The sequence below is a fragment of the Saccostrea cucullata genome, unplaced genomic scaffold, assembly GCF_032062105.1.
Source record: "Saccostrea cucullata isolate Sc308-1 unplaced genomic scaffold, CSIRO_AGI_Scuc_v1 ctg3537, whole genome shotgun sequence".
In the NCBI taxonomy this organism is placed as follows: domain Eukaryota; kingdom Metazoa; phylum Mollusca; class Bivalvia; order Ostreida; family Ostreidae; genus Saccostrea; species Saccostrea cuccullata.
The window spans coordinates 37,649-54,087 of record NW_026932990.1 but is presented as its reverse complement, the minus strand read 5'-3'; the positions used below and the strand labels follow the sequence as shown (position 1 = coordinate 54,087).

The window sequence follows — 16,439 nt, the reverse complement described above, 5'->3', positions numbered from 1 at the left end:
AACTTTCTAGATATCTAGTTCGTGTGTTGATGCATTCTAATGTAACTATCCAACTGCAGCAATATTTTTTGACCTTCACTTAACTTTTCTTTAAATCGGTGATTAGCTTTATTTTAATGAAACCATTCAAGTTGTGTAATGAAACTTCACATGATGATACATACTAATGTAAGCTTTACAACGCGGGTGTGACCGGTCAGCAGGGGATGCTCACTCCTCCAGAGCACCTGATCCTACCTCTGATGTTTTGGAGGTCCGTGTTTGCTCTGCTCCTATTCTATATTGTTTTATGGACTTTTAGAATAAATAATGTTCGTTATCTCCATATCCTTCTAACTTTTAAACTCCATTATACATATCCTTGTATATGTTGTCTAAGCCTATTTCTCTTGACACGACATGATCAATTCCAATGTTACTTGATGTACACATATGACCTTATTGATGGTAGATTTAATCAGAATGACAGTTAAAAAATAACAATGAAAACAATTAATTCTTATATTTACACGTTTTTTTTTCATTTTCTAATGTTCAATAACATATCTTAATCTTAATATTTTACAATAACTGCTGTTCTTCACTTTTGCAGGGCAAAATAATAATGTTTAGCGGAGATTTTGTTAATAGACAATTACATGATGTATTTTAAACAATTACATTCACGTCGTAATTTACCAAACTATATCATTTTGCCCTGCAAAAGAGCAGTAAAGGCCGTGAAACGGTCTATAAAAACCAATATTACGGAAAATTGTTTAAACATTGACGTCGTCTCACCTTCCATGACGTCATAATGTATCACTGATTCATTCAAGGTAAAAAATTCTGCATGTTTCCTTATTAACCTTGCTGAGATGTTCTAGCAGAAATATGTTATATGCTTAATTTGTAGTTTGTAGAATAATTTCTTTTAAAGAACTGAGTAGCTTAATTTTAAGCATGTGAACAACAAATAAAAAACACCTTCATGAAGTCTTTAATATTCTGATATTTCATGAAATATTGAATAAAATCTAGAATGTTACATTTTATACACACAATTACATGCATGGTAACACTTTTGAAAATAATACGATTAATTATTTTTTTCAAATTTGCAAAAAAATAATCCAGAAAATACCACTTCTATCTTTCATATGAATAAGCATAATCTTCAAAAACAAAAAGCCCTCAATCGATTGGGAAAAAATCAGATTTCATATTAATATAAATGATAGTAATATCTGTAAAGGAGAGCTAAAACAGGAATCGCAAGAGGCTCAATCCCATTCACTGTCAATTGTGAATAAAATTTTGTATAAACTGATTCTAAAAAAAATATGAAATTTGTGCCAGTTGCTAAAAGTATTTATTTTTAATTGTCAAGGAATCAAGAAAAAAATTATTGACAAGAAACATATATCTGACTAACAATGAATTTTATTTATCTGACATAACATTGAAATTTATATACCAATACAATTTTATGATGAAATAGAAAATGTTGCTATTGTATCCAAAACAAGTTTTGTTAGCTGTTAACCGTTTATTATAAATATTTTCTTTCGTTTTGTTAGAGTTAATGTGGTAGTCAAAATTGAAATTCTTATTAGGAAATTCAAAACAACACATAGTTTCAATAACAAATTCAGCCTGGCTTATTGCCAGGCTGAACTTGTTATTGAAACTATGTGTTGTTTTGAATTTCCTAATGAGAATTTCAATTTTGACTACCACATTAACTCTAACAAAACGAAACGTATTTTGCCGATTACCCTTATTGGGTAATCGGCAAAATACAATCAATACAAAAAGAAAGATCATGACAAATATGAGAAACATTTAACTATCTCCATATCCTTATCTAATGACCTTTGTTTTTGAAAGTTCATCATGAAATACACATCTGCATGTATGCACAATGAGTCATTGATAAATTGACTTTTGTAGTGAAGTAGCTTGTATTCTTAATACAATAAAAATTTGTTTAATACATACGCTAAAATATAAAATAAATTTACGAAGATAACAAACAATATTCAAGCTCAAACATCAAATAAACTATACACGATCAGACAAGATCAAACACGTGCCTCAGAAACATCAGAGGTGGGTGGGAACAGGTGCCCTGGTGTACTTACATTTTTTACATTTCTTTATATATACATTTGTGGTATCTCTCCATTATATAAACATACAGAAAAAAAATATCTTCAATTCTGTATGAAGTTTGTCAGAGGTCAGAGGTCAAAACGTGACCTAATCGCACGGCGCAATGATATCTACCGGTACATAAATTATAAAAAGCCCTGCTCTGCTCCTGCTCTACTTGCTTTTCGTGTATAAAAATGAACAAAATAAGCAAGTAAAATGATTATTATTTTATTTAAAATGTAAGCAAGTTTTTCATACAGTTTTTGGGCTATCGATTCAACCTGTGTACATAGAGAAAACTAGGAGCCTAGCGTTTGTTTACATTTTTCTTCATTATGTCAGCTGCAGTCTCTAACGTTCATCCTTATTTTTGGGGGTAGACTTTGGTTAAATTTAATGATAATTTTTTATTTTATCTTTAAATTTTACTCACGATAAATGTGTAAATCTGTTGAAAAATATTGCAATCATGCCATGAACAACTGCCAAACATCTCGGCATTTTCGTAGTTCAATGTAAAGCTGTCGCCAGTGTCTCCGTGTTTATCAGTGTTTTACGATAAGTATGCCTTTAGTTACTGAAACCGTAGAATGTTTTTAATCAAATTACAAATAAACTGGCTCGGACAGGTGTCTCAATCCATCGAATCCATCCATTCCTTTCCGGCGACCGAAATTCCTCCAACTTTTTATCATCAAACTTCGGACGTGTTTCTTGTGTCTTTTCAGCATCGATTATCATTTTTCACGAATAAAAGTATTCCCAGACAGCAGTCTGTTCACCATTACTGATCACAAGTAGCCTTTAACAAAATATTCCCTTCGAAATAGATTCCTTAGCATAATGAATTCGAAGCGTAACCGCCATGCAAGCCGATTTACACCTTGCGTCATTTTCAAAATCTACTACAGACGGTTAGTGCAATAATTTAAATTCGAAAATATGCAAATTGTCTCTCTCAAATGTATATATAAGTAATAAATAATAAGTTTATAAACTTCAATGGGAATTGAAGTGGGTCCTGATTAATCAAATCTTCTGAGAAGGCCTTCGGGCTTCACAGGATTTGATCACGTGACCGACCCACTTCAATTCCCATTGAAGTTTATAAACTTGTTATTTATTTCTTAATTACATGTATCAATATATGACCACTCAAAGACACACAGATACACAGAGAGACAAATATGCTCTTCCTTTAAATGTGTTTAATACAATATTATCAGTCTGTTGACGTCAAAGTTAGCAATTTGTTCAGAAAACAAAACACAAAGATCTTCATTAAAAAATATACAAAAGAAAAGGTTATGTGGGAGTAAACGTCTGATGGTGAAGTAAATATCTGTTATAAACGTGACATGACGTCATCACTTTCTCAGTCTTGGTGCCTCAGGTCCATAATATCTTGTTCCAGGCTTCCCTCGCTGAGTCGTAGTATTGCCTGTAAAAATAATTTAGATTTTATCAAAAAAGAAGAAAACTAATAAGTTGAGATTACAAGAAATTTGGCAGATATATCTGTCTCTCCTACAGAAATATAATATTTGGCCGTCATAATACGTGTATTTCCATCAATAAGAAAGGAACATATATTAATAAATCACTACATTTGGCAAGAAAAGATGCTATTAACATGCATGTGAAAGATAAAAGATTTTTGTTTCTTGTACTAAGCAACATATAATCACTACGTACCCACTAATTGATGATACATCACTATGCAGTGCAGGAATACATGTAACTTTTTCATTTTGACATAATTCAAATTGAAATATACTAATGATGGAAACACTTTAAAATTCATCTTTCTGGATTTTAACTTACAATGGTTATATGTTACATTGTAATTTAGATGTATCATATATTATATCACCTGACATAAATCTCTCCACTTCTCGCGACAGTCCTCTTTCTCCATGACACTGGTTGCCGGAGTTTTATGTTTAGCCTCGTTCCTATAAAATCGGATCCTCTCTACGTCATTGGTTGGAGATTTTTGTCCCGCTTCCGGTGTTTTCCCCCAGCCTTTGGTCGGGGTAGGAAGGTTTGGTCCGTAGTTCCTCAACAGTTTGTACATAATGGGCACATCGAATACAGTAGAGGTTGGAATCGATTTATCTACTGTATAATCATATGAAAAACAATTATTTTCAAATAGCATTGAATAAACTGAATGAATTTAGATTCATAATAAAAATGGTGAAAGTAAAAAAAAATTCTCAGCTCAAGATAATATGCGACACTTAAATTTGATTTTTTTTTTACAAATCTGTATTTGGTGCGTGCGGGTCATACTGTTTAATCTAATAAATTCATACATAACAGTCTCGTACTTCGCTATAATAACCCTGCCTGTTTTAAGCTCAAAATAAAAGAATACGTATTTAACTTCTACATTTAAAGTTAAAAATTTAATTTTTACAAATACATGTATAAAAAAAATGGCATTAGAAAAACTTTAAAAATATTACAGTCAAAATGAGAAGAACATACGTAGCTAAAAAATTCTAAGTGTTTGCTTCGGTGATGAAAAAGAAAAGCAACCAATAAAGTTTCAAGGTTAAACTTTATTTTCTTATTCCCTGTTAAATGTAAAAGTTCCAGTTACTGAAGGACCTTTAGAAATTTTATGATGTCTGCTCATATTGCCACCTCCTCTAAATCATTTTTTAAATACACACCAAAATTATGTTCAAGACATTTTTCTTTTAAACAAGATGTGTTTGTGAAACACTATGCGCCAGGCGGCAACAAAGTTACAAAAAACTATTTTTAGCATATAGGTCACGGTCAAGGTCACAAGGTCATTGATATTAATGTTATTTCAAAAAAAAACTTTAGTAGTGGAGTATGCATACCAAATATGACGTTTATATCTGAAGTCTATATCTTCTATGGTTCAAAATTTATGACGAAAGTTCGAAAATAATTATTTATAGCATTAAGGTCACAGTCAAGGTCATAAGGTCAGTGACTTTGGTGTCATTTGTATGAGCTTCATTCGTGAAGTATGCATATTAAATGTGAAATCCCTATCTCCTATGCTTCAAAAGTTCTGGCAACAGTTTGAAAAAGCTATCTTTAGCATGTAGGTCACAGTCAAGGTCACAAGGTTACTGTCCTTGGTGTCTTTTGAAAGAACTTTAATAGTGGAATTAGCATACCAAATATAAAGTCTCTATATCTCAAGGTTCAAAAGATATGGAGAAGGTTAAAGTTTTCAGCAGACAGACAAACAGATAAACAGACAGGATAAAAACAATATATGCCTTGGATCTATCGATCCGGGTGCATAAAAAACTGCACTTAAATCATTTTTATGAAGTATAAACTTTTGGCAACGTATGCTGATTTTCTGTGTAAGAGCATTTTTGATACCTTAATTAAAAAAAAAAATCAGAATCTCTTAGAGAATCAGTGGGAATTATACATTGTCGAGTTTGTGTACATGTACGTTGTATGTGTCCTTAAATTCCAGAATACCTGGAAACAGTTGATCACATTGGTCTGTATCAAGCTGTCTACGTAAGTTATTTTTCTCCTTTTGAAGTAACATAAATAGCTCTGCCGGAGGAAAGACTTTGTCAAAGTATCTCTGGAGAGCTTCTCTGCCCAGCTTTGTGAATTTTTCAAAACACTGGAATCTATATATTCTCATTTCGGCTTCTGGAAGATTCCTAAAAGCCCCCTTTTCAACTAGAGCGTCTGGGTCTAGAGTAAAGAAGAAATGCATACAATTCCAATGAAAGAAATTTCAAGGTCATTTATGAATGAATGAGGCAAGTTGAATAAATATTTTTATATGATTACCTGTTGACTCTGCAAGAACATCCTGAAAAAATGAAACGAATTTTGAAAATATATCAAATATTTCTGCAAAATAACAAATTTGCAATAAAAATCAAACCTTGTTTTTAGGAATGTTTAGTAAAATCAAAACGATGTTATTTTTTAATGCTTTCTTTTTATACATCTGTATGATGATACGCCATATACTAATAGTCTAATATAAAGCTTACAAATATAGAGTCCTACATATTAGATGCTGCAAAATATACTGTATATAAGTTGTCGTCATAAAAGGTTTCAATCCTCTATTGTAAAATACAAACTCTTTAATGCTCTACAAACAATATTTCATAAAATTTGACTACGTTAAAAGGATTTTAATTCAAATATATTTTTGCTTTAATTTATATAGATATCTAAGAAATGAATTCAATTTAAGCTAGACTATATAACATATAAGTATATATAAATTGTATCCTTTTTTAAGGATAAATAATACACTTTTTTTCATAAATTAGCAATATTTCTCACAGATTTACATTTTAATTGGTAACCTGAATAATCTGTAACTAGTATAATTGAAGATTTTATCATAAGGTTATAAAGTTTGTGCAAAATTTAGTGTGGAATTATATAGAAAGCGAAACAAACTCTCATATCTATGCACCAATGAAATCCTACAATTTCCTTCTTCTTCAGGGATTTATTAATTATGTTATTTCAAATCAAAATCAGTCAACAAATATATATCAATCCTTGCATCAAATTTGTGTTTGTGTTAAATACAAATTTTGGAATATCATATTTTCTATATTCTTGGCATTTTTTAAAAGTAAAATTTAAATCAAGGTAGAGGCTTGCAGTCAATTAAAATAAATCTCAAGTTAGTTTGTTAAAAAAAATAATTTCAAGAATTTTGTATCAGTGTATGTACTTAAGGACATGTAGACCCTTTGAACTGAGTGCAACATGTTAATTTGCATAAATAATGTATATTAGATACTTTGTATGCCTAATGACACAATAATAAACAAATATCTTCGTGCTAAATTATTTTCAATCAACCAAAATGGAACACAAAGAGCTGTGTATCACATGTTTTTTACCATATACAGTGTATGCACCACCTCACATTAAATTTATATTAAAACTGATAAAAATCAGAAATATTTATTGGCCAAGAAAAGATGTTCAAATTATTATTTTTTTGTAATATGGGTTCGACACACTTTTTTTCCTATTTTGGTAGTCTAAAAGCAACATATATAATGTCGCTTTCTTTTCTGGGATAAATACAGGTGGTGTAATATGATTGATTGTATACTGTTTAACGTCTCTCCCCAGAATATTTCACTGATATGGAGACGTCACCATTGCCGGTGACGGGCTGCAAATTTGTGCCTATGCTCGGCAATTACGGCCTTTGAGCAGAAAGGGATCTTTACACCTGCTGTGACACGGGGCCTCGGTTTATACGGTCTCATCCGAAGGACCGCCTCATTTATTCGCCTTTTTCGACAAGCAAAGGGGTACTGAGGACCTATTCTAACCCGGATCCCCACGGGGCAAGTGGTGTAATATAAAACTAAGGAAAACTACATTACATGAGCAAATTTAAATGAATACTGTCAAAGTTTTCAAATTTAAAATTAAACACAAGAAAGACATGAATTTTTTTTTCAGGTTTTCTTAACATTCAACAAGTAAATATTTTTGAGTGCATCAGTTTGTGCATGTTTGTGTGTAAGTGTGTTAATATGTATTTATACATATTTACTTGTAAAACACGAATTACTATTACCAAGTTCCAGTAAAATAGAAGAGCCGAATCATTTAGTATGTGGCTGTTAATCAATTCATGTCTGGGGCAACCCATAGAGCCTTTTGATATTAACTCTTTTTCTTTAACAAAACAATCGTCATGTTCATGAAATACTTCCTGTTTCGAACACTGGAACCCAACAGTATACATGTCGATTTTTTTGTGAAAAATCTTCAGCAAATCATCTAATAAGCGTTCGACTGTTTTTCGAACTTCCAAAACAACTTTTTTGGTAACCGGGGTATTTGTAGGTTGAAAAACCTGTAGTTGTATGGAGGAGGTGTTCACTGCCAGAGCGACAGCATGCTGCTTATAAGCAAAACAAGCAACATTTTTGTACAGGCAAAGTCCACTATCTTCTAAAACTCTCCATTCCGTGTTGGTCCTTGCCAAGCAGGAAACGATAAGACGAAAGTAGAAAAAATATGGTAAGAATTCAAACCGAAAGACCAACACAGGCGTTTTATATTCTAAAGAGTTGAAGAAGTTTTCCTCAGCGCTTCCAAATGTGCGCTTATTCATGCAAGGGATATAATGAGCAACTGTACCGACAGAAATCAAACCTAGACGTTCCATATATCGAAGGAGATCTTCCTTGTGCTGATATCTATTCCAGACATTTGGTTCGAAGTGTCTTAATCTCCATATGTTTGTCAAAAGTCTATCTAAAATATGACCGCTTTTGTAAAAGTCATTCAAATCACAACTGTTTTCTGCAACATCCCTGATGTGGTTTGGATCAGTAATTATGTTCTTGAAGGAATCAACAAACCACTGGATATCCAAAATCACTGTGGCAGACAGTGCACCTTCATTAAAGTTCAGAATGACCCCTATATCATGGTAAAATTTCAGGATGTCTTCCATTTGTGCACATTTTGCTTTATTTCTATTGAAGCAAACCTCGTATAATTGGTTGACTGACATTATTCTAAACCTGTTTTTTCTCAATTCTCGAAAAACAACTTCACATAAAGCCCAGTCAGTGGGAATGCTTTCTTTCCATCTTTCTTCTCTTGTAATTTCAATAATACACTTTTCTAAGTCTGAAAATGTATCATTAAAAGAGTCACCGTCTGCATGGAAACCAAGAACGAAGCACCTCTTCCTGTTTAAGTGTCCCTTCAAGTGTTTGTTGAACTGCAGGTGATCCAGTATTTTGTTGTAGAAGGTATCAGAATTCTGAAACAATAAATCATACACCTGTACAAAATAACCTTTCTATAGAATGAGTTCCTTTGCAAACTTTGTTTCTTTTTAAAAGTCGGTGTTTGTTAATGTTAAAATAATAGATTTTATGACTGCATTAGCAGCACAGTTATGGCTACAAAAAAGGGGAAACCTAAATTGTACAGTACCCGCATCGTTATTCTTTACAAATATATCGTGTCTTATCGTGCGTGTATCCTATCTTATCGTGCGTGTATCCTATCGTATCCTATCGTATCGTGTTTTCCGTTTATCGTGTTTTGCGTTTTCTATCGTGTTTTCTGTTTATCGTGTTTAGCGTTTATCCTGTAGATCGTTTATCAGGTTCTATCGTGTATCGTGTTTTGCGTTTATCGTGTATATTCGGAAACCCTCGCTTTTTATCATTACTACAGGAAGAGACTACTGAGATATTCCGAGTTTCTTTTTCGTTTCGTTAACTAAAATAAGATTATTTTAACCAAGAAAGAGAAAAGAAAGTTTTATCCCTTAGTTTTTCATCATTAAAAGAAATATTAAAGCGTGGAAGGAAAAAGGAAAAGAATAAATATATAAATAAAATAATTTATAAATTAAATAATTAATAATAAAATAAATTAAGAAAATACTCATATCAAATTCAAACAGAGAATCAAAATTTATTTTTTAAAATGAAATTATTGATACCCTGTTTCTTTTTAAATTCATCGAATTGTATGATTTTTTGGTCAAAATTAAATATAAAAAAGATTTTTCAATTAGTCAGAGTCACTAGAGGACGATTTTCGGTAAGTCACGGTGTATACGTACCCCCACCCCCGAAAAATTATAAATAGCTGTGGATTGAATATAGATTATACAATTTATTGATTTAAAAAAAATTCATTTCCTTGCTTGAATTTAAATTTAAAAAAATCTAATAAATCAATTTAATGAAACAAAGTTCCTTAACTCAATCCGCTGATTTATTTTATTTCTACGATGTTTCTATAATGTTTATGTAAATAAGTCCTTTCACGAACTTAAAAAAAAATACTGCATTTATGGTACATGGACTTTCATCAGGTTACAGACAGAATTAATTCTATGAAACAATTGCTTTGATCGTAGAAAAGATTAAAATATGTCTAACATTCTAAACTATGAAAATTTGCTCGCATTCATTTTTTTCGACGTTAACGTTATTTTACTAAAATAATAAAAAAGAAGGTTGATTCCGCCGTGACAATGCAAGACAAGTAAATGTATTTCACCCAATCAATTTATAGTATAAATCGATTTAATTCCATACGTATATAACTTTATTCAAGATATTTATATTAATTTTTGACTATTTGGTTAGATAATGTTTATAAAATTTTAAATTGGTTACGGACTTTCAACATAATGCCCTTCGAATATGCCGTATATGAGATTACCGGGCAAGTCTAAAATAATTTTCAGGGTTTAATAATTTATTTGCATTAGAAACAATACACATAAAGTTTAATTTCAATGATTTTTAATTATTTAGTCGTAAAAGTAGCATTTTACCCTTTTAATATTTGTTAATAAATTCTTGTGTTTTGTATTATAAAGAAAAAAGTATTTTATCATTCAATGTTCGTTAATTAACACGAGGTTTTAAGTATCTGATTCATGAATGTTTACATGTACATAAATGAGAACTTAGCGTAAAGGTACATGTACATGTACAGGTGCATTTGTAGCAGATTCATATTCTGTTGACACAGTTAACATGTATTAATGCAGAGCGCCACTATATTAACAATTATTTAGATTTCTACTCAGGAAATTAATTTTCTTGAAATATATAGTTTTATAAAGCCGAATTCTTTGGACCTTTCTTTCGGCAGATCCTCTACATGTATTTTTTCCCCCAAAGATTTTAATATTTAATTGCATTTTTGGATAAACCGCAGATTCTAAGCTTTATACATTACATACAAATATTTAATTTATTGTTTGAATTTCTTCCGTGAAAATACTTGTAGATAAATTTATTGGTAACAAACGTATATTTTTTTCATAAATAATGAATATATTTATAGAGTTTCATAAATTAAAAAAAGATACAATCTCCATTTAATAATAATCCATTTAATCATTGCCAAAAAGATTATATAAATAAACAACTTTTGTAAAATTACCAGTTATCTCAATATTTTTATTATAATAATTAAAGGTACTTTATAATTTAGATTTGAAGCTTTGCAAGTATTTGATTTAAAATATTGCAGCAAACTTAACAAAATAATCTTTTCGTCTAGTCAGAAAACGCTCCGCATTTTGAAACAATCCTACCAGGTTTAGCGTTTATCCTATCCTGAAGTTCGTTTATCAGGTCTATCGTGTTTTGCGTTTATCGTGTTTTGCGTGTATCGTGTTTTGCGTTTATCGTGTTTTGCGTTTATCCTATCGTGCGTGTATCCTGTCCTATCGTGCGTGCATCCTATCGTATCGTGCGTGTATCCTATCGTATCGTGCGTGTATCCTATCGTATCGTGTATCCTGTAAAGAATAACGATGCGGGTTCTGTAAGGGAAAACTTTACTATGACATCATACAAATATATACTCATTCGACAATTCTTAAGAATACCACAAATGATGTGATGTGCTATTGTAATTTGTAGAAAAACTTCAAACTACATCAAAACTTACTACAACGTGTTTTGAGTCGTTAGTTAAATCCCGCATAAGAAGTCATAAACAAGTCACTGATTGCAATCCACTTGTCGATGTGACGTCATTTCGTAAAACGTAACGCAGTTTGTATGCAGTGAGAGGCAGATCAAGTAATATTTTCTTAACGAAAAATGTTTTCTATGATAAAATGAAATACTGTAAAACGAGAAAATTTGGAGCATACATATTTTAGCGCAAACGCAAGTGGGAATGCATTAGCGCAAATAAATTTTAGCGCTTGCACTTGTCAGAAAAAATATATAAATTTGATACTAGTACGAGGGTTAATCCAAAAGTAATGTCACGACTTCGATAAAACTGCTATCAGTCGACGTAAAACAACAAAATTATAAATGATGGAAGCTACATTTATTTCAAATCAGACTTGAAAATTTCAATTCAACATGATTTATACTTTTTAAGATATCGGATTATATATAACGTGTGATTATGGTAGTCGCCGCACCTAAATAACGTCATAATTATGACGGATACGCACTGTCATACACTTTCACCGCTTCGCTTCTTTTCAAATAAAAATTTGAAATTCGCAAACACATTCACAGATTTCAATTTGTAAAGAATTCTTGGTACCCTTCGTACGCTCACTTTTCCATCATTAATTCCTCTGTAAAAAATTGTTATTTGCATTAGACCAACTTATAATTTTACATTTCATTTTAACCTTCTGTATTTTTGACAACGTCACACGCAATTGAAGGTTTCCATCCACTCTCCCATCTTTCGGTTTTCTTGTCATCTGCTGAGCAATCAATGACCCATCAACCATCCAAAATCGCTAAAACCATGCATCTAAACGACTCTTATTTACATCCTTTCCTCTGTAAGACTTGTGAGTCAACCTAACTGTCTCTACTGCCGATTTCCCGATTTTAAAGCAAAAATGGATTACAGTTTGTTGTCATTAATGTGGCGATTTCCTTCCATTTCGACATTTCCTTTGATCAATGCATCAAAGTAAAAAAACAATGTGTATGATAAAAATAGCAATGGTGTCTTTTAATTTTCAACTTGAGAATAGAAAAAATGGTATATTTTGTCTTTTTAAAATTTTGGGAGATTAGGTTATTTGTAAAGATACTTAGTTAATGTGTTTGTCTTTTTCATTCTCAAAAAGTACACTTTATTTCGTGACGTTTGGGTGTGACGCGGCGACACCCACTATGTTCTTTATTTTGAACGTTTATAAAATAAATTCACTTAAACATTCTTAGATGAAAATTTCAATGTTAATTGGATTTATGATTGTGCATCTTTTGGTATATTGTATCTGATATTATGACGCCAAATATTAAAGATATGGACACAGTGACATTACTTTTGGATCAACCCTCGTATTCTGTTTTCATTTTTATCCACACCCACATTATTACTCGCGTATATCAGTAAACATTCGTTAACTTTACCGCGGTACGTGTTGCTATCACATGGACATGGCACAATGTTAAATATAATTTTATTTCTATTTTCTATTAAAATATTTAAATTCATATTAAAGCAATGCATGCATCGACAGAAAATTACTTCGATATACAGTACCGACCGGACACAACCTAACAGAAAGCGAACCCGGAGCGGACCCCGGGTTCGCTCTCTGGGTCCGCTCCGGGTTCGCTCGGGGTCCGCTAGGGCTGACCCCGAGCGAACCCGGAGCGGACCCAAAGCGAACTCGTAGTGGACCCCGAGCGAACCCGAGGCGGACCCAGAGAGCGAACCCCAAATTCAGTAGCGGTCCCAGCGAGCGAACGCGGGTTTGGTATTTCTTTACGGAGCTGTCAATCAGGATTAGCGATTAACCAATCAGTGCGACAACCAATCAAAATAGCATATTGATCTGTCGATTGGGATATAAGTTTGAACGTGTTGATATAATTTGATATAAATCTAAACACTACATACAAGCAAACCGTGTTAATGTGCTGTGTGAATCTATTATGATGATTAAAATACGTTTTGGTATTATTTATTTTAATTCTCCGGGTTGTATTTTATATTTATATATTTACTTCTTTTATTTTATTAAAGCAATTAATTAATTAAATGTTTTAATTTTCCACGTAGAATTATACATGAAAATTTACGTTTTTATTTCCTTTAGTTTTTTTATACCAGTGTTGAAAGTCCATTTGGTAAATAATTTGGGTAAATACATCAGTCAATGCATAAAAATGGAAATCAATTGATATTACAAGTAATATTTTACTGATAAAAAGAGGAGAAAAGAAATAGTTGGTCTTCGACAATTATTGTAAAATTTCAATTTCTCAAGATACTAACAGTTCAGGAATATTAACTAGCTCAATATTTAAATATAAATAGATACAGGAAACATCGAGACGAGAGAGAGAGAGAGAGAGAGAGAGAGAGAGAGAGAGAGAAAGAGATCATCACTGTAAACTCTCATTATTAGACTTGATTTAAATAATAAAGCTTGATGACTTACTTAAATTTCTATGAGTCGTCCTCCAAATATTGTACTCAAATTGTTTTCTATAAGCCTGCTGCAGCTATTTTTTTTAATATACATGTATAAGAAGATGTATATAAAGCACTAAGAATCACCAACAGTTTTCGGGACGCTCTGTCCCTTCCGCGGGACAAAGAAAAAAGTTTAAAAGTCATAAGATCAAAGGAAAAAGAGAAACCAAAAACAACTAGCACTATAAACACTATACGAGGGTTGTCCGTAAAGTTCGTGGACAAGCCAAAAATTTAATAAAAGTTGAGTCATTGATATTTATTATTGGCATATTTATAATCCTTTACTTAAATGTGAATTGAATAATGTAAAAATTTATTCAATTTCAAATGTTTAATAACAATTATGGCTTCATAATTAGACTTGGAATGGAGACCCGGAGCAACGCAAAATTTTAATTAAAAAAATATTTATCACTTTTTTAAATTTCATTTGTATTTTAAGAAATTCTTGGGAAATCTGAAAGAATTTTACATTATTAGGTTGACAGAAGTTATCACGTCAAACCTGCAAAATTTGAACGTTCAAAGTTTCAAAATGGCTGAGCAATCAGCGTTAGAACTTATTAAATCAGGGTCAGAAACGTTCAAAAAGAGACGTTTTCGGAATAGGTGGAGCAGTGAACAGTGATAAAATTCTGCGTTGACACCGGAAAGACACCTACAGAGATCAATACATTCTGTGAACAATCGGGAAAACATAGTAAAAGAAGTCGTTCACTAGTATTTAAGTTGCATATAATATTTTCGGACGGAATGAACAGTTTACAGGATGACATGCGTGAAGGAAAACCATTATTCCGTGGTTGCAGTGCTGTAAAATATGAATTTCGTAACGTGATCATGCCGTATTTCCGTAAATGAAATCGTCTTTACACGGACGGTGGTTGGATGATTGCAGGATATGAGACAGGCATTGTTAAATATTATTTTAAGTATGAAACCTGAACATTTTGTGATTATTTTTATGACTGGTCAAATCGACATATAAGAAATGTATTGAGTTAAACGCTGACTATGTTGAGAAAAGTTACTACTGCTCGTATTTAGCTTATGACGTCGGTAACGTCAAAATATTCGTTTTAGTGCTCCGGGTATGAGTGTGTGTCTTTTTTGTATCTAATAAAATTATAACTATTCGTGCTTTGTCTTTTTGAAAACTTGCATATTCATAAAATGAAACATGAATTTAATGAAAATAATAGTTTTAAATATTTTGTCAATGTTTGTCCTTAATAATCAATGTTGTCCACGAACTTTACTGACAACCCTCGTATATTTACATAGTTACATGTTGAATTGGAAATATATATAAACACTATTTAAGAAAGAAATCCGGACCGCTCTAAAATAAGTCTGGTTATCGGGGTATATATATACTCAGGTGAGGTGCAATTTACATAATTGAACGAATTAATTACGCTAATTAATCACAACATTTAGTAAATCGTACATTGTTTCATTCTCTCAAAATGGCCTAACGATACTTGACAAAGAATAGTCAGATAAAAATAATATAGGGCCTAGAAGGGATATTTTAACATATGAATTATGATCTATTATACATTTTAAAATGTTTTAGGACTAATTATTGGGAAAAAGTAATTAATAAAGACGTAAGCTATACATAGTTATGTGGGTTGTTCGAGAGTTGGTAACGCAAAATAACTGTAGAGTTACACTTAATTGAAAGAATAATCTTTTTAAGTTTCAGCAGGCATTGGGTCTAATTCACGTTCATATTTTTTACGAACTTTTAATGTGTAACTACAATGATAATAAATGAAATGTAAATATACCAGATGTACAAAAGGTTACATGTAATTTAATTTTATAGATGCGATATCATAATTCAGGTGTATAGCAAACATTTAAACTTCGATTTAGCAAAATGTAAGGAATAACAAATGTTTTTTTTTAACTATATAAGCATGAATTTGAAAGGTATTTAGTTATTCAGTTTCACTTGTACACCATTCGATACTGAAAATCAATTCAACACTCTTTTTTGTTTTCTGGTTATAACTTAAGAAAAATAAATGTCTTATAACCCGCTGTTAAATTAGTTTGAATTTCTCGGGATCAAGAAATCAAGGAAATCAATTATTCATGTACATGTAAATCTTTGTCGAATGTACAGTTGAATTTAAGAAAAAAATATAAATGTTCTCCGAGCGAACCCGGGAAGCGAACCCGGGGTCTGCTCCGGGTTCGCTCTGGTGTTAGGTTGTGTCCGGTCGGTACTGTAACGGTAATCCTAATCAGGTATTGTCTGCAAGCTCAATCGCCATGCTTGATTGCATTGTTTACCTCGAGGC

General features: G+C 31.7%; 1 protein-coding gene across 1 annotated transcript in view; it reads right to left on the bottom strand.

The window, feature by feature from the left end:
* Nucleotides 1–3,454: 3,454 nt before the first annotated feature.
* The window catches only part of LOC134236809 (uncharacterized), a 41,390-nt gene continuing 28,405 nt past the window's right edge, over nucleotides 3,455–16,439 (bottom strand). The window contains exons 11-15 of the mRNA XM_062718948.1: nucleotides 7,727–8,929; nucleotides 5,947–5,968; nucleotides 5,620–5,847; nucleotides 4,010–4,257; nucleotides 3,455–3,577 (exon numbers count right to left, since the gene is read on the bottom strand). Coding sequence (XP_062574932.1) covers nucleotides 3,512–3,577; nucleotides 4,010–4,257; nucleotides 5,620–5,847; nucleotides 5,947–5,968; nucleotides 7,727–8,929 — 1,767 coding nt within the window. The 3' untranslated portion in view covers nucleotides 3,455–3,511. The remainder of the gene's footprint in view (nucleotides 3,578–4,009; nucleotides 4,258–5,619; nucleotides 5,848–5,946; nucleotides 5,969–7,726; nucleotides 8,930–16,439) is intronic.